The sequence below is a fragment of the Theobroma cacao genome, unplaced genomic scaffold (genome assembly GCF_000208745.1).
Source record: "Theobroma cacao cultivar B97-61/B2 unplaced genomic scaffold, Criollo_cocoa_genome_V2, whole genome shotgun sequence".
Lineage (NCBI taxonomy): Eukaryota > Viridiplantae > Streptophyta > Magnoliopsida > Malvales > Malvaceae > Theobroma > Theobroma cacao.
The window spans coordinates 29,940-48,728 of record NW_017234725.1 but is presented as its reverse complement, the minus strand read 5'-3'; the positions used below and the strand labels follow the sequence as shown (position 1 = coordinate 48,728).

At 33.9% G+C, this 18,789-nt stretch overlaps 1 protein-coding gene and 1 long non-coding RNA gene across 2 annotated transcripts; one reads left to right on the top strand and one right to left on the bottom strand.

The window, feature by feature from the left end:
* Positions 1 to 521: 521 nt before the first annotated feature.
* Positions 522 to 2,053, top strand: LOC108663860. Its single transcript, XR_001929963.1, has 3 exons — positions 522 to 561; positions 1,223 to 1,296; positions 1,683 to 2,053. It is a non-coding gene; the product is annotated as an uncharacterized LOC108663860 (long non-coding RNA).
* A 15,645-nt stretch (positions 2,054 to 17,698) lies between these two features.
* Positions 17,699 to 18,579, bottom strand: LOC18589423 (transmembrane protein 230). The gene is made up of 2 exons (XM_018129751.1): positions 18,154 to 18,579; positions 17,699 to 18,056 (listed from the first exon to the last, which is right to left on the bottom strand). The coding sequence occupies exons 1-2, from the start codon at positions 18,341 to 18,343 to the stop codon at positions 17,935 to 17,937; spliced, it is 312 nt and encodes a 103-aa protein (XP_017985240.1). The 5' UTR covers positions 18,344 to 18,579; the 3' UTR covers positions 17,699 to 17,934.
* Between the last annotated feature and the right edge of the window lie 210 nt (positions 18,580 to 18,789).

Here is an 18,789-nt window from a genome sequence, read left to right as displayed (position 1 = left end):
GAATTAATTTGGAGTCAAATCAAAATTTTCACTATCAAGGGCAAAATNGGGGCAAAATGGTCATTTGCCACCTAGAGACAAAATGAGAATTTTAGAAAAGATTTTTTTGGCCCCATTTGACTTATTGGAGCATGATTTGAGTATTGGAGTATGATTTGAGGTTTAGAAGTGAAAAAAATTTAATTTCGGTATAATTTGGAGTATAAGGGTAAAATGGTAATTTTGCCACCCTAAGGGCAAAGTTGTAATTTTCCACCACTAGGACACTTGTCTAGCACATGGTCTTCTCTTATTCTCATTTTGACCTTTGACTAGTCATGTGGTGGAGAATGGAAGCATAATTATTAAAGTATAAAAAAAAAGAAAATGGACTAATAAGCATGTGACACGTGTCAAACAAGAATATTTTATTATTTTCTACAAAAATCGGCCCATATTATCCCATTCTTTTTCTCCATATTCGATCAAGACAAAAGAAAAGAAAGGAAAAACTAGAACAAACCCTAGATAAGAGAATTTCAAGAAAAATTATGGAAATTTCAAGGAATCAAGTAAGATAAGGTATGATTTTTCAATTTTTTCTTGAGATCTAGCATACCCATGCTTTATTTTCTTATTTTCATGGCTGAAAATTGAGTTGGCATGATGAAACCCATGAAGGCCGAATTTTAGAGAGAGAAAGTTTGGTGATGGTTTGGTTGGATTTTAAGTTATATGGATGTTTTCAATGATTTATGGTGTTTAGTGTAAGAATCAAGCTTGAAAATCACCCATTCCTTATGTGTTCTTCATTGGTCGAATTTTCTAGGGAGGATATTGTGGCTGAAATTGATGATATTTCATGATATTTTGGTGATATTTGATGTTTGGTGAGGCTAGAAATTAAATGAGAAATTTTGGTGTAAAAATCTGAATTTTTGCTCAACGTATAGACTTGTGTGATTATTGACCTGGGACTGATAAATGGAATCTCATTCATAGTCACTGAGGTAATTTAGGTATAATTGGAGTGTAGAAAGTGAGAAGAATTGATTTGGAGTTAAATTGGAGATTTTAGCCTATTAGACCGAGTATAATGTGACTTAGGTCGAATATCACATTTAAGCGATTAATCGAACATTTTGCACCCCATCACATGCATTCATTTAGATTTAGAGAGCCTGAAATAGTTTATGACAAATTGACACAAATTATTGAATTTTGTGTCATGTGTGATGTATAGGTGGTGAGCTATTTGATAAGGATAAAGAGATTACACCAAAGACCGAGATTAGGAGTATTTATACTCCTGATACTGTGAGTAACCTTACTATCGTCTTAATTATCTAAAGTAGTTTTTATTCGTTTTTGTGATTTTATGAAAAATGAGTTAAATGGTAAATCCTTATGTTTTATAAGTAAAATGTGTTTAAATAATATGATTTTATCAATTGTCTGAAAATTGAATTATGGTTTTGAAAATAGAGTAATTGGAGACCACTTGATGTGTTGTAAATTTATGGTTTTAATTTGAATGGTTTACGACAATATATGAGCATGAATGGCTAAACTGATTTTTAGTGTTAGAATTATTTGTACTGTGTATTCAACTTTGAGAAGCTAGGTTGAGATAAATTGCCATGTCATGCAGATAAAGATTTTATAAATCAGGTGGTTGATAAAATAATCCATAATTCCTACAGAGGAGGTTCTGTGGACCAACCTATGAAAGGGGGCACAGAATCAGATATACCTTACCTCGATCGGAGAGCTATGTGGAGGGTGTTTCTAGAGGTAAAGATTTGAGTGCACTTCACATGGACTGCCATGTGAGAGTAAGACTCAGCCAACACCAAGGCATGGCTAGATTTTCAAATGTAAAAATATGTTCACGTGTGTACTACACTGAATAGCCTTGGCGGTCTTGATCAGATGCTTAGGCCAAGGCATCCCCGGGAATGATTTTTGTAGGAGCCAAGTTTTGTGAAATACATAAGCCAAGTTGATTATTTGAGTAAATTGATTATTGATGTTATGAAAAACATACTGGAATGGAATATCTTATTTGTCTATATTTACTCGACTTTAGATGGTTTAGATGGTATCTATTTACTCATTGGGATTTTATAATCTCACCACCCTTAATTCCCTACATCTCAAGCTCGGGGCAGCCAGTAAATAGCCGATTGCATCAAAGACTTCAGTTAGCCTTGCATCAACAAAATTGTAGGTTCACAGACTCACACCTTATTAGTTAGTTGCAAGCCTAGTGTCACTGTAAAAGTAATTTTATACTTCAATTATCTACTTTAAAGTACGTATGAAACATGTGTTTTCACCCACACACCATGTTTTTGGCAGGTTTCGATATTTTTGAAGAAAAATGATGAAAATGCCCCTATGAGCCAGAAAATAATATTATATTGTTTTGATTTGGAAACGACTTATGATTTCTTGAAATGCGAGATTTAATAACTGTTGCTCACCGGGGAGATGCAGAAGTTGATGCTAAGCCTTACGGGGTTCCGATCAACATTTCGGGTAATGAGTGTCATCGGGACGTCGCGACGATTGTCATGGGCTCGATGGGAGTTTCGGGTTGTGACGTATACACTCTGAATTTATAGTGACATTTTTTTTTGAATAAAATCTGCTGAAATGAATAAGCAAAATATGCACACACTAAGGGGGAGCACTTACTTAGGGGGAACAATCCTCATTTTCTGCAGAAACTAAAAAGAATTAAAGGACACTATGTTGTTAATCAATGAATGTTTTGTCATTATCAAAAAGAGAGAGATTATTGGCTCCATTAGTTTTTGATGATAATAAAACATTCCCATTTCATTTGGGTCTAACATTTCTACCTATGTATGCAGGACAAAAAGTCATATGGAAATAATAAATCAACATTTCAAATGTGCGTATCAAAAATCATGAAAATGAAGAAAAATGATTGATCAACAAAATGAAAAGACTTTGGTTAAATAATGAAGAATGTTGGTTGACTAAAATTTAAATTGGAGAAATGGCGGGCTGAAGAATATTGAGAAACAGAATCAACTTAGTCGACCAAGATGTGAGTTAGTCGACTAAGAAGTTACTGCCAAAATTTGGACTTCAAGACAGAACCAACTTAGTCGACCAAGAAATGGGTTAGTCGACTAAGTGTGCACTGCTAGGACTGCCAAACACAGGGGCAGAAAACAGAGACAACTTAGTCGACCAAGATATCAGTTAGTCAACTAAGAGCATTCTGCCTGCAAGTTTTGAAATCTGCACTAAAAGACAGAGTAACGGCTAGAACCGACTCCCAATTGTCTCCAACGGTTAAAAAACTGTCAAACTTCCATCAAAAATGTTTCTCCAAGTATAAAAAGGTCTTCCAACAGTTGGAAACTAGTTTTTAGAATGATTAAAGAGATTTGAGTCATATAAGAGCTGAAAAACCAGAAAATCTCTCTTGTATCCTGCTGCACCTTAACGCCCATTCTTTGTACTTGTATTCTGCACTCAACCTTGTACCATTTAGATTAAGTTGTGATCATAGGTACTTTCTTTTACTTCTCTTTCTTATATTCTTAGAGTGAGGGAGTCACTCTAAGTGATTGTTTCAAGCTAGGATTGCTTGAAAGTGTTAAGGTTCTAACTTAGCCTTCAAAAGTTAGTTGTTAGGTTTTAGTTTAGCCCGTGAAAAACTAGTGTAAAAGGTTTTGGCTGAGCCTAGTAAAAGCCATTGTAAAGCTTGGTGAAAGCTTGTGAATTTCACTAGTTCTTAGTGGATTTGTTGGGAAAATTCTTTGTTGAATAATCAAGATAGTGGATGTAGGTCTTGGACCAAACCACTTTAAATTCTGCTGTCTCTTATTTACTCTGTTTTGTTTCATTTTCTTTCCTTCATTTGTCTCGCCCTTATCTAGACTTTGATACAATATTTGAAAGAGCCAAATTGTGCTATTCACCCCCCCTCTAGCACATATTATTGGGACCAACAAGTGGATCTGTCTAAGAGTCTCAAACTCTTGTGCCTTTGCGTCTCTCACACTTTTAGGAAAAAAACAATCTAGAAAAGCTTGGATAAATTCCTCCCGTGTGATTGGAGATGACCTTGATGGTATACTTTTCTTACGTGTGATAAACCGGATTCTGGCCACATCTTTCAGTCTACAACCCACCAATTCCACTGACCAATGTGTGGAGTATCCTAAAGCCAAACTAATACATTCCATGTCTTTGAAAAATCTCTGTGGATCTTCTTCCCCATTAAAACCAGTAAAAAAACGGGGCCTTTAACTTCTTAAAATTGATCCAAGTAACCTCAATAACCTCTCTCTAGTGTTTACACTAAGGCACATAATCTGAATCTTACGAACTAAAATCAACCCATTTCTCAGATGGTACCTCACTTCTATTGCGGAACTCAGCAAATTCATGAGCAACACTTTGCAACCCTACTGCCAAATCCTTTAGGGTGACACTTTCTCTTGTAGGGTAATCATCCCCGATTCCCATATTCTACTCACTAATGTACATATAACTTGGTTTCACATTTCGAGTGTGTCTCGTTCCTTTACTACTACCACAGCTCTTTAATGTGGACACTCGTGGTGGTTCCATAAACTTATTCCAAGCATCCTGCTCTTCTGTGGCCCTCGAGGCAGCTTTAGTCTTAGGAGGCATCTTGTACTAAGACGAAGCAAAACCATGTTCATAATCAAAATTCCAAAATCCAAAGGGTAGGCTTCCTAAAACTTTGGGAGTTCATGGAGCCTCTTGTTCATAATTAGTGCTACAATCACCAACCATGAACAAGACTCTACACAAATCCCTAACACTCTGCTGACAGACATAATTTCACCTAGGACTCTCTGACCTAGATGCTCTGATACCAACTTTGTCATGACTCAAATCCGAGGGCCATGACCAACACACGAGCCCAGCAGACAAGCCCACTAAACTTGAGTAAGCCTTAGAGTCCAAAATCATATAACACAAGCTAAGGAATTTAATAATCAAATATTCATATTAAATTCAAACACAAACACAAATACATTATCCCTAGCACATAGTTTACACGAAATGGTCAAAGACCATTCATTGACTAATCAAAACGCGTACATAACAACCCTTACGTATGGTATAACATGGTACTCAGTGCCTACACACATTATTTACAGCGAAAAACTTTAACTGACTCAACGGTGTGACCAAAATGGATAACCTACCAGATGCCAAAATTGGTCTATCATTGGATGACTTTTACCACAAAGCTTTATGGCCTATTTATCTACACATGGTATACAAATGGGTGAGTACTATAATACTCAATGAGTGGTGTAGATAAACAAAATCATATGTGTTTATATAAAATACACATATAAAATAATGCACCTTCGAGGCAACTAAATGTTCCAACAAACATCTCCAAGTACAAGTCATATCATTATCCCTAAATTTTCAATATGAGGGCATATCATCATCCTCAATGTCTTAAAAGATCATCACACATATCATTAGGCTTACCCTCGAAGCCATCAAAAATTATTCAAATCATTCTTCACGACACACTCTAGTAGCCAGAGTATCAGATCATAATCATATTACCTTTATTTAAGCCTCTCCATGGCTGTCTCACATCATATACAAATCAAATCAACGAGTGTTCCTATGTTGGACATAGTCAGATCACGCTCAATGGACAACTAGTGGAGAAACAGATCACGCACATGCTGAAGCAACAGGTGAGGAACAAATCACGCATGTGCCAAAGTAATAGACGAAGAACAGATCATGCACAACGCCTAAGCAGCTAGCGAAAAACAAATCACTGACTAGAGTAAACTCCTGACATCGGCATCACCTAGAGTAGTCTCAACAGATGGTATCAAAGCATTGCAAGTAGGAATCACAAGGGAGATTAGTGCCACCATCCCTGCTTACCACCATCCCTACAAGCACACAAATTGTCACAAAGGGACAAAAATCCACTCAACCTCAAATCAGATCAACGTCCAAAATTCATTTCTCAGATAGAAACACAAATCCATAAATAAAAGCCATTATGTCTTATCATTCACAATTTCCTTATCAAACCTCAATTCACATTTAAGAGCTTTAATCGTCTTAAGCTCGATTAGGTTCTAAGAGCCTCTAAGTCTCCAAGGCATCATTCAATCAAATGATCTCAACATATCATTCACCTAAGTAATCTATTCCTAGGGGTTCATCGTAGCCTTTAGATGTCCTAGTTTAGGCACACATAAAATAAACCACCCATGTGGCTCACATCATAGCACAATCACACACAATTCACATATACATATATTGTTCTCTAGCCTAGGTTCATTTGTCTAGGCATACATATTTCATTCTAATACTAGTGCACAGGGCCGGCCCTTTGGTGAAGCCACCCAAGCAAGGGCTTTAGGCCCCCAATTTGGGGAGGTCCCAATTTTAAGAAAGATTGATAATATTATAATAATTATAATATAATTAATTATATTAAAATATATAAAAATTAAAAAAATATAAAAGTAAAAAATAATTAATAAAATTATTTGTTCTTTCACTTTTTTAATTATGTGCTTAATAAATTTTAATTTTTTATTACTTCATTATCTCTAGAATGCTATTAATTCTCAACTATATTCTCTTATTTTCAGTAAACTAAAAGTCATATGTATTTAATCATCTCCAATAGCTATTTATTTCTCACTTATTTCTCTTATTTTCAGTCAACGCATTTAATAATTTTCAACAGCTATTTTTTTTCCTATATGTAAAACCAATTATTTTTTTTCAATGTATAATATCTACTTTTAAAATCTTCCTTTCTCATTTGCTCTTTCTTCCTTGAACTTCAATTTTTCTCCAAAAAATACACAAGAAGTCTGTTCTTTTATTATCTACATAAAGTTGTGAGCCTCATTTGCGGTTTGCAATAAGCATTCAACAATTATATACTATTGTTCTAATCTTTACAGATTTTTTTACTTTAATTTAGAGTTTATATTATATTGTTATATTATTTTTATTTTATGTGATAGTTGATTTATTTGAATTAGAAATTTTGATTGTTGATTTTATATTAGCCATTTAAAAAATATAAGATAATTATAATAGTTAAATATATTTGAACCTCATGTCAAATCGAAAATATGAATCTAGTTATTCAAGCAATCTTTTCACTTCAAAGTAAATTTGAACAATTTAAGATACATGAAAATATTTTTGGTTTTTTATTTAACGGTAAAAAGTTGAAGTCTTTAGATGATAATATTTTGAAAGAATATTGCTTTAATCTTGAATGTTCCTTAAAATATAACAATTATTCTGATATTGATGGTTTATATTTATTTTCAGAGTTAAAAATTTTAAAAGAAATTATACAGAAAGAAAATAGTCCAATTGACATACTTAATCATAAAAGAAGACTTGATTTTTTTTCAAATGCATATATTGCTTTTAGAATAATATTAACAATTCCAGTAAGTGTTGCTTTAGGAGAAAGAAGTTTTTTAAAACTAACATTAATAAAATCTTATTTAAAATGAACAATGTCTCAAGAAAGATTAAATGGATTGGATATATTATCAATCGAAAAAGAAATATTAGAAGAACTTGATTATATAAGTTTAATTAAAAATTTTACATCTCAAAAAGTTAGAAGAATAAAATTTTAATAATTTTTTTAACTTCAATAAAAAAAAGTCTCATTTGAATATTTTGCTTTAGGCCTTTGAACTTATTGGGCTGTCTTTACTAGTGCAACGCATTTTTCATGTGTCATGCATTACATGCATATTAAACTAAACCCACTCACAGTGACAATAAGAGGCACTCCTAGCCAAGCTCTGATCCTTAACCTCCAATCATCGTCTAGCTTGCCAATAAGTTAATTTAACTATGTTTCCCCCATCAAACACATCAGAACATCGAAAAATTAATTATTGTTGGCTTTTAAAAAAAGCCAACTTTTCACACAATTAACTAATCTTAGCAATCTAACTATTTAAGCTCAAATCCTTCATTAATGAGCTAAACACATACCTTAGAAATTAGATTGCATGAGTCTTAGCTCCAAATTCCCCAATCCAAGCCAAAGAGAAAAATCACCAAATTTGGAGAAAATCAAATATCTTAGCATTTAACCGATTAAATTAGAAAATAATCAGTAAAAACATTAAATCTTACCTCCAAAATGGTTTCCCAAGCTCCAAATACCCTTAAATCACTTTAAAAATTAGTTTGAGGCCTTAGGGTTTCAGGTTTCTAAAAAGAGAAAGGGAGAGAAAAAGTTGAGAGAAAGGGTTAGGCGAAATGGCTCGAAATCCCCTTTCCATTTTTGCCTATCCTCTTTGATGTATCGATACATTTTGGCAACGTATCAATACATTTGCCCTAATTTAGAATGAATGTATAGATACATTTCAGGCAGAATGGCCTTAGGTGTTTTCTACTTCAAATGTATCGATACATTTGGACAATGTGTCTATACATGTTCATCTTTGGCCAAATCTATCGATACATTTTCAAATGTATCAATAAAATATTCTTCTTGGGGCCTTTGTTGTTCATCCTGCCATGAATGTATCGATACATTTTGGTATGTATCGATATTTTCACCCCTATAGACAGTTCTAAGCTTCCCAAAAACTCCAAAAGTCCACGTTTAACATTCCAATATTATTCTTAGTTGATATTACACCTTATATCATCCATTTAAATTAATCCCATACACAAACTCATAAACATAACATCAAATCTTAATAAAAAAGCTCAAATTATGAGATTTATCACATATTTCCTCAAAGTTTTACCTAAGTGTCAATATGTACACTCTTATGTACAATCTTAAACACTAGGCATTCATATCCTATCATCAAAGTCTTCAAGACTCTACATATTTGATAAATCATTCTTAGTTTACATCAAAAAATTGGGAGTGTTACAGAGAATGACCAAGATATGAAAGCTACAAAGCTTGGATTTGTGGTGCTAGGCACAATCAATGTTGTTAGCTTCACCTTGATTTTGAAATGACAAAATTGATTGATCTAAATATGCTTTGGAAATGCTAGAAAATGTTTCTAAACTTGAAGAAAATCATCAAGAGTTTTGAAGTTGATTATACGAAGAAAAATGCTTTTAGACAAATTCGAACTTTAAACTACCAACCTCAAGAATCAACCTTTTGAAAGTAAAGAATCGATTCTCCATTATACAGAAAGCAAAATTTATTTTCTTTTTATAAGAGAAATCGATTTTCTGAAAGGAAAAGTCAATTTTGGAAAATACAAAAGCTATTAGAGCAGGTAAAAATCGACAACTCAAAAGGCAAGAATCGATTATAGGAAAACAAAAGGCATAAAGAAGAAAGAGTCAACAAGCACAAGTCTAAAGACAAAAAATCGATTGGGGGTTCAAAGACAAAAATCTCAAGAAGACAAAAAGATATTGGTTCTTAGAGCACCAAAGACAAAAATCAAAAACTTTGAGAAGAAGAAAGAGATGGAACAAATGGATAAGATTGGGGGGTCAAAGATCAAGTTCAAATTCAAATTTTGGTGCCTAACTACAATGAAGAATCGACACTTGGTGAAAGAAGAATTCAATTTTTGAAAAATTATAAAGGTGCTACTTTTGAACAAAGTTTAGAAAGAATCAACATCTCAAGAAGAAAGAAATGATTCTCAAGTTACAAAAGGTTCCAAACTTTAGGAATAACATGAAGAACCAATACCTTATGAACAAAGAATTGATTTTGTCAAGTTCTAAATTAAGATAGATATCAATTCTCAGTATGGAAGAATCAATTCTTCCAATACGACAGACTTGATCCAATTGTCTTAAACTTTCAAAAAATCATTTCAAATTTACCCTAATAGGTAAATTCTCTCAAGGCCTATAAATGCCTACTGAAAAAGCTTAAATGAGAAAGAAGAAGAGAGAAAAGAGAAAAAAGAGCAAAAAAAAAGAAGACAAACTGAGTAGAGAGTAAAAAGCAAGAAAAGCTGAAAAATCCTTCCTTTGATTCTGAAAAGAGTAGAAATCATAGCAAGATCATTCCTTTCTTCATCATTATAAATTTCTGAGTTGAAACATTCCTTTATTAGTCCTTATCTCTCATAAATCTCTTATCTTTTTGTACTTAGATTGCTTATCAGCCTTGTTAAAGGTCTTAAGATTCATACAATCTCTAAAATCCATTGTTGTTGGTTACACCTCTAAGCAAAAGGTAATGTTAAAGGTTTTACCTCTTGAAAAGGTAAAGTTTGGTTATTTATCTATTAAAAAAGTTGAGAGGTTGTGTTTGACCCTTAAAAAGTAGTTGGTTGTAAAGGTTGTACTTGATCCTAAAAAGGCGGTGACTTTTGTGGAGGTTGTACTTGATCCTTGAAAGGTAATTGAGCTTGTAAAGGTTGTGCTTTAACCTATGTTGCAAAAGTAGTTGATAGTGGATTCAAACTCCTTGTGCTATCAAAGGAGGTGTAAGCATCAAAGGGCCGAACCTCTATAAAACTTGGCTAAGTACTCTTGACTTTATGCGTTTTCTTTGCTTAGCTTATAATCTGCTTTTACAATTCTGTTTTTAAATATTCATATTATTTTGCTTTAAAAAAGGGATTTTATTTGATAACCAATTCAACCCCTTCCCCCCTTGTCAGTTTACTTTAAGTTTATTTATCTAACAAATACCAAATGATTAGCTCAAGCAAGGACTCATGTTCAGTAACATAGTGGTAACTGAACATATAGTGGGGGCTTTTATTAACACCATGGCTTCAAATTTGTTCATGGTAGAGGGCACTACCAAGAAACTGGCACATGGAGTGGTTTAGTCATATTTACTCCCAAATGAACATTGTTGTGAATCCATAGGAGGCTGCATGTTGGCATAAGCATGGGCATGTCGTAATAGGAGGCATTGTTTGGAGACGTACACCATGGGATGATTGTGCGTGAGGCGAAGAAAATCTGAGCAGATATGGTAGTTCTTGTGTCAAACTTTTGTTTTATTACAGTTGGTGACTCTTTTGAGCAAGGGATTCTCCCATAGCTCCCTTGATTTTGTTCACATTCATCATTAACTCCAGCATCTTGGTCAATCGTTCTCTTATTTCGCTTTGAACTTTCTCCATTTTATCCATTGGAGTTGATTGTTCATCATTACTTTGGCTCGTGAACGGGTGCTATATGAGTGGACTGTACTTGATTTTTTGGTGACTGAGCTATTTTTGGAACCTTATATTACCATCACTATCAATAGGATGTCGCATTATTACATGCATTATAAAAAAGTAAGTTCTCAAAATCCTTCCAGCACATTGACGGGGATTCAAGAGCCTTTATTTGACGATTTTTCACTAACAAATCTCTTCTCAAATGAATATGTTGTATGGACATGAAACAAAGAAAGCAAGCTAGTGGAAGCATAAATTTTTCTCTTTTCTCTTTAACAAAACAACGTAGTTTTGGGGCTTTAAGGGTTCCCTCGAAACAATGTCATTATGATTAGTGCATAAAAAGCAATCCTCTTCCCTCTTTCCCTCGTTTTTTGCCCTCTCTGACCCGGACCATTGCTTATGTTTGTGTTGACCGCCGCTCCTCACTCATCGACACTATATTTTGCCAAAAATACACTGGTTTCTTCCTTTCGATCCCCCCTTTACTTCAATGGGAGCCATTTTTTCAAAAAAAAAAAAAAAGCCTAAATCTCTCCAGATCTAACCAAACCAAAACACTCAAAAATTTCAAAAAGAAAAAAGCTTGTTTTTTCCTTTTTACTGATTTCTTCAATTTTTCTTCGCTTTTCCTTTTGTTTTTCTCTATCTTTGGGCGGGGGTTTTATACCCTTTGAACTTGTAGATTTAGATAGAAAATTTTTAAGATGAATGTTGATCAAGATTAGGGGAGATGAGGGATGGGTTTGAACCAGGTTAGGATGGGATAAAACTTCAACCTCAAATTAGCAATTTAACCTACTAATCCAATTAAAGAATTGAGCCTCCAGCTCAATTAATAAAGTGGACTTCAAGCTCAAGCATTGAATTAAGCTTTAAGGCTCACTGTTTTATCCAGGATAGATTTTAAAGTCAGCACGTTGTAATTTTTCCTTCCATGAAGCCTAACAGCATACGCTTCTTACAAAGTTTATATGATTAGGTGGTGATGCCTTGAGACCCTTTTAAACGTACAAGAATGTGTTTTATGATTTTGCATTTGACTATTTTTGGGAAGAAATCAGCAATGTGAGAGTTGTCAACTTAATTTAATCCGACGATAATTTATATTTTGGTTTTTAATGTTTTTGTTTATTGTACTGAGCAAAATATATTTTCCATTACTTGATATCTTGGAAAGGCACTATGTGATTTCATTGACCAATTTTAGAAACCTTAAAAAGTCAAATGTCTTGTTTAAAATATCAATTTTTCTACGTTATAAATATTTTACTCCACTAAGTAACTGTAATTATACAAGGCAGCATCCTTTTTATCTGTGTTAATAACAAAGTTTGAATAAGATTACATGCCATTGCCCCTAAAAAATTGTCAAATAAGTGAAAAATCCCGCAACCAAGCATGGGAAGCAGTCTAGTTCGTGCAAATCACAAACAAACATAGGCTCCATATTTTGTCCCCTTCCCAGGTAGCAATCTTACTCAAATATCAATACAAATGCCAAATCACTTAGATAGTGTTTAACACGAAAAAAGTGAGAACACATTCTCTATAATATACCTAATTAAATTATATTATAATATTTATTTTATAACAAACTACTACAATTTATATTGCCTTTTAAAAAAAATTAAAATAAAATATATAATATAAAAAATTATATTAAAAATAAAAATAAAATATATAAAAGCATAATAAAAAATAAAATATATGATATTAAAAATATATTTAAGAAATGATATTATATAAAAAAAATACAATTATATTAAGCTTACATTTTAATAAATAAGAGTAATTTTAAAAATTAATATTATATTCTCAATAAAATACTTGTAAATCAAACACTATAATGTTATCTTCTCTGTAGTTTAATTATTATTTTGTTTGTTTATCAAATATTGTAATATTATCTTCTTTACAATCACATTGCTTGCAATCATATTACTTGTAATCACATTACAAAATAAATACCAAACGCCACTTTAATCCAAGCCATTCCCATACCAACCTCGATAAAACCATTCAATCTCAATTGGCTTTCCAAATTAAAATCAATATTAATAATGTCCACTGGAATTCAACAAACTATGTAAGCTAAACATAAAAATTCAACATGTTAAACTAGAGGGGAAAAAACTCAAAATAAACGACTGTAACTTCGTAAATAAACAAAAATACCCAAATTAAGCATTACATTCAGTCCTTAAAATCCTCGACATATATAATGGGAGTAGATCATAAGTTCCTCCTTGATCATTAGTTATTATCATGCAGTAGCCATTCAAATACAGAGTGAAGGCTGAAGCGTAAGAATTGCTTGACTTTGCAGTGACCATCTATACATACAATAGTGGGATGTTCACTCAAAATTCATCTTCTTCTGGAGGAAGTTTCCCTTGTTCCTAACTTGGTTTTGCTGGCATAGCTTAATATATTGGTCAGGACGGTTTTTTTCTAATATATGTACACCTTTCGTGTGAGCAATCTGCACAGGTGTGACTTTCCCTAGTCTTAAACAAAAACTCTTAACTGCACAAGTGTAGTTGAGCCCTCAGCAGTTCCACATCAAGCACCTTGTTGTAAACAACAGAGCCAGAACATATTCCAGCTACCACCATTTCCATAAGTTCCTCGACAAGCTCCTCATCGGCCAATTTCAATTACTTCCAATGTTTTCCCGTCATGTATATCTTCTCATATTTCATGGCTCTTCTTCACAAGCCCTGATAATTCTGGCTTCCACCATTTCCATAAGTTCTTCACAAGCTCCTCATCGGCCAATTTCAATTACTTCCAATGCCCTCCCGTCATGAATATCTTCTCCTATTTTCATGTCTCTTCTTCACAAGCCCTGACACGTATCTTGGTTTTGACTTTTACCTTAATATTAACTCCTTGGCTCTTCTTTTCTATATTCCGACTAGGTGTAGACCTTTTAGCACCGTCACCATTCACCTCATTACCCCTCATTAGATTGTAAATCACAATCACATTCAAACATGTAAGCCCCATTCCATTAATACCAGCTCTCCCCTACTACTCTCATCATGTTAATCTTCTATTTTCATGTCTCTTCTACACAAACCTTGATATGTATCTTGGTTTTAACTTTTACCTTAATACTAGCTCCTTGGCTCTTCTTTTCTATATTCCAACTAGGTCTAGACCTTTTAGCACCATCACCATTCAACTCATTACCCTTCATTAAATTGTAAATCACAATCACATTCAAACATGTAAGCCCCATTCCACTGATACCAGCTCTCACCCTTACAACTCCCATCATGTTAATCTCACCTTATTTCCTAAATTTGGACATGTTTGTTTTACAAATGGCAATCCCTAACCAACTTCTTTCATGCAATAAAAGTACTTAGCTGTCCTTAATATACTCAGCTTCTATATTTCTAAAGGTAATTGCCTTGATCTCTTCCATTATCTTGTCATTAGTTATCTAATTACACACTACCACCATCCCCAAATTTCTAGCTACAGCTTGATGTTCAGCATTCATTGATTCCATTTCAAAATTGACCCATATCAACATTTCTATTGCTTTCTAGATTTGCAACTACCATCCCTTCATCCACCACTACCATACTGTATTGGCTCTCCTCTTGTCCACCTCCATGATCCTAAACATTTCCAGCCTTCTTTAACCTGCCAGAAGCATTTGAATCATCTAATAATACAATCATCTAGCTATTAATACGTTTCAGACAGTCCTAATTGATTCTAATCAAACAGAGCCCTCAACAGAGCACCATATTCATTATTTAACCTTCCTCATCTCTAAGTTATCTTCATGGCTACATGACACTCTCTCACTATGTCCAAGTTTTCCAAAAGACAAAAGAAAACTAAGGAAGAAGCTCATACCATAACCCACAAAAATTTATCATCCCAAACGTTATCATCCACTACATCTTTGTTTCTCTTTCCAACAAGTGTGCATCATTCATTTACTCCTCAACACTAAATAACCTACCCCATGAGAATTATTCCTCTACAATATCAACTTCCTCTACATCTCCTATCAACCCCCCCGCACAATTTGTACCTTTTGATTAATCTAATAAAGAGATCATGTACCTACACCCAAAAAGATGCCCAAGTCATGTCGACATAGAAGGTTGTTCCCAACCAATCAAACCCCAAAGCACCAATAACTCTTTTAGCTCCATTGACCGCCTTGTAGTCTCTTTCTTTATTTTCCCCAATTTGCATCCCCTTCACCATCCCCCAACCTCTTCTAATTGTTGTTCCCAAAACAACACATTACCTTAATAGTGATCCCACCAAACAATTGTCTTTTGACAAAATTCGTACTCGTTACACATTCCTTCTTAACCTTCACCTTTCCATTTCATCCACCATTAGAGTCAACTTTCTCCCTCGATCCACCAGTATTTCATCCATCACAATCAATCTTGACACCATTCGTAATCTAAGAAAGCCCCAAGAAACGAGTAACAAATTACTATATGGTGAGGGACTACCTCTTGCCCAAGCAAGGAACACTAACTCCACTAAACCCTTGGCTACAAGGAGTGAAGAAATGGTTCTAGTGTTAAAATAACATGAAAAATAAAAAAAAGACAAACGATTAATTACAGTGAGCAACAATCTAATAATATACTAATAAGCCCAAATGTGACATGGCTAATACTCGATGGTAAAGCTAAGTCAGGCAAAAGTCACACCAAAGCATAACAGAAGCTGATTCCATCTGAAATCTAGCAAATTGGTGGAAAGAGTCCAACTGTTGATCACATAACATTAGGAATGCTAGTTCTCTAGTCAATACCGGAAAGTAGTTGTTAATACCGGAAAGTAGTTAACAACTCCTCTTAAAGGATGACTACGCAAATGGTAAAATTATTGAAAAATCCATGTTATCTTTATAAATGTGTGTATCAACCTGCCACTACATCTTCATGTCCTAAACATATTTCAGCCAAGCAGATAAATCTGCATTTCAGTACATACTTCCCCAGCAGCAGATTGTGCAAAAGATATAGTTAGAATGCTGGCAACTAACCACAGGTTGATAAATCCAGTACAAATTAAATGATTAAAACTCAATTATATGAGACATGGCATATTGTGGTATGGGCAGTGCAACTCTGCTAAACTTCACAAGGCATCACATATAAACTAAGAATGTATATATTTCAGAAGGAAATTAGCACATATGTATGTGTTCCTATGTTTATAAAGATAGATCCTAGAAGACCATAGAACTGTTTATTGGCTGATGAGAGCTGACAGAATAAACCATCAGGGTTAGTAAGCAATGCTTGCCCGAAAGAAAGCAGAATGACAAATTAGTGGAAGTCTTTGGACCCAATAACAATTGGTAGTGCTGTATCTAACAAATTATGTTTTGTGGAAAGAAATACGCCCAATAGTATACATGTCCACATCTATGAGATAAATCATGTTGCCAAAAGGTTTAATAAGCCACATTTGACCCTTTAAGTCACCTAACACTTCTATCAGCCAAGACTAATTGCATTTGCACCAATAGAAATGCAAGTAAAATTAAGGGACAAAAGCAACTAAGAATTATTCACTGATAATGGATTTGGTATTTATGCATATCAAATGATCATAGCTCTAGTTTACATGACATATAAGGCAGGTAACAGGAGTTCCTCAAATGCAAGGACTATAAACAAAGAGTGCATTAGTAGCTCACAAGTTTATAAGCACTTGAGACCAAAATTCCAGACAAAATTTACATTCAGAACAATGTTTACCATCTCTTCATGAAATTCAGGAAGAATTTCAGAAGGAAAACTTTTTTAAGTTGTGATACATTTCTTACTATTGCCAATGGAGACAGGTTTCCTACTTCAATTCAAGGAACTTCTACCACATTTTTTCCAAGAAAATAAACGAAGAAAAGAAAGATGGAACTATTTATATAAAAAAAATGAACTACAAATTTCAAGCATCTATTAGTTCCTTTAGGCTCTCTAGATTCACATCCATTACATTTGACATAATAATACAAAATGGCTAAAGCACTTTAAAAGGAAAAATTATTTCCAAAAACTTAACAAAATTTCTCATTTGGCACCCCACCATCCCTACTTTTTCCACAAACCAAGATGTTCCTTAAAGCCTTATTTCTTCCAATAATACTGAATGCCTTCACATTAAAGCATCCCATGTCAAAGTGATCCATGTCCATTGATTCCTTAAATGAACATTTACATAGATTTAACTTGTTACTACAAAAACAAAAAATCATACAACAGTGAAACCAATAAAACAGGGTAAAAGACTAATTTGCGGCCTAATATACGCTAAACAAATGAGCAGAGAGGAATACATCCCTTCAACACTTCTCCATCTATTCATTCAAACAATGACAACCTCAGCTGACAAAAATTGTAAAAATAGAAATGAAAAATAAAAGGGAATTGTCTAAATGCATGAGACCAGCAACTAGTTAGGATAGGATCGGCCTTAAGCAGAAACTGAATGCAACAGCTTGAGATAAAAAATAAGAACATGGGTATAAGCAGTAGTAGTAGTAGTAGTAGACAGTAAGATTAGATATTATATAATGTCACAAAACAACCAGCAAAAGCAAGACTATTGGTGACAATGTTACTATGGAACAAATAACATATAAGTCAAGTTATTGTGGATACAGAAAGAAGGAAAGAACGTTGAACACCGAACAGGGAACACGAAACATTTAAGGGAAAGCAGAAAAATGAAAAAAGTTCTGTACATAGGGCGGAGCAGGAGAGTTCCTCTAGACAGGGGGAATGTTGGAGAAAGAGAAGCCTTTGTATCCCTTATAAGCATAATAGGCAATCCTTGTGTAATAGAAGCCTGGAATGAACAATATGCATCCCAGTATTGCAAAGAAAAGCCCTGAGAAAGAATCATATCCCACAAATTAACTAATTGGTCTTAATCGAAATAAAAGCTTCTTTTATGTTTGTTTTACAAGAAAGCAAAAGAAAAATACCATGGCCTCGGTCACCGCCGACTTTGTTGTAGGCCATGAAGGTACCCAAGATAATCCCAAGTGTCCCAAAGACAAGAAGAGCAACAGCGAGGCCGATCTCCTTGAACGGAGGCCGATTGTTAACAGCGTAGGATGTCTCCATCATGATGTCCTCGTCCGATATCGAGAAGGCATGGTCTACGTACGCCATCTGTAACCGCACAGAGTCAAGATCTCTGAAGAATTTTTATTGCAGTCCAGTCTGCTATGCAATTCCTTTCAGGAATTTGGAGGTTGAATTGATTTTTCTTGGAGGAGGAGGTGGTTGGGAGTTGTAGAAGAATTTTAAGCTAAGAGGTGGCTCTCGCTACAAGTAAAGCAAAGGTTAAAAGTCAAAATTAGGCTTCTGCCCTCTGATTTATGGTTACCACTTACCATCAATTTCCTTCGGCTACTTCGCTGCTTACCTTGTCTACTATAATCTCTTATTTATTGTTATAATAATTTACATCCATCTATCCATCTATTTATAATTTATAATTTTATTTTTATCAATAATAATCATATTTATATTCTGTCCAAAAAAAATAATAATCATATTTATTTATTATTTTAAATTATTATCTTAAACGTTTTATTATTAATAATATTAATAAA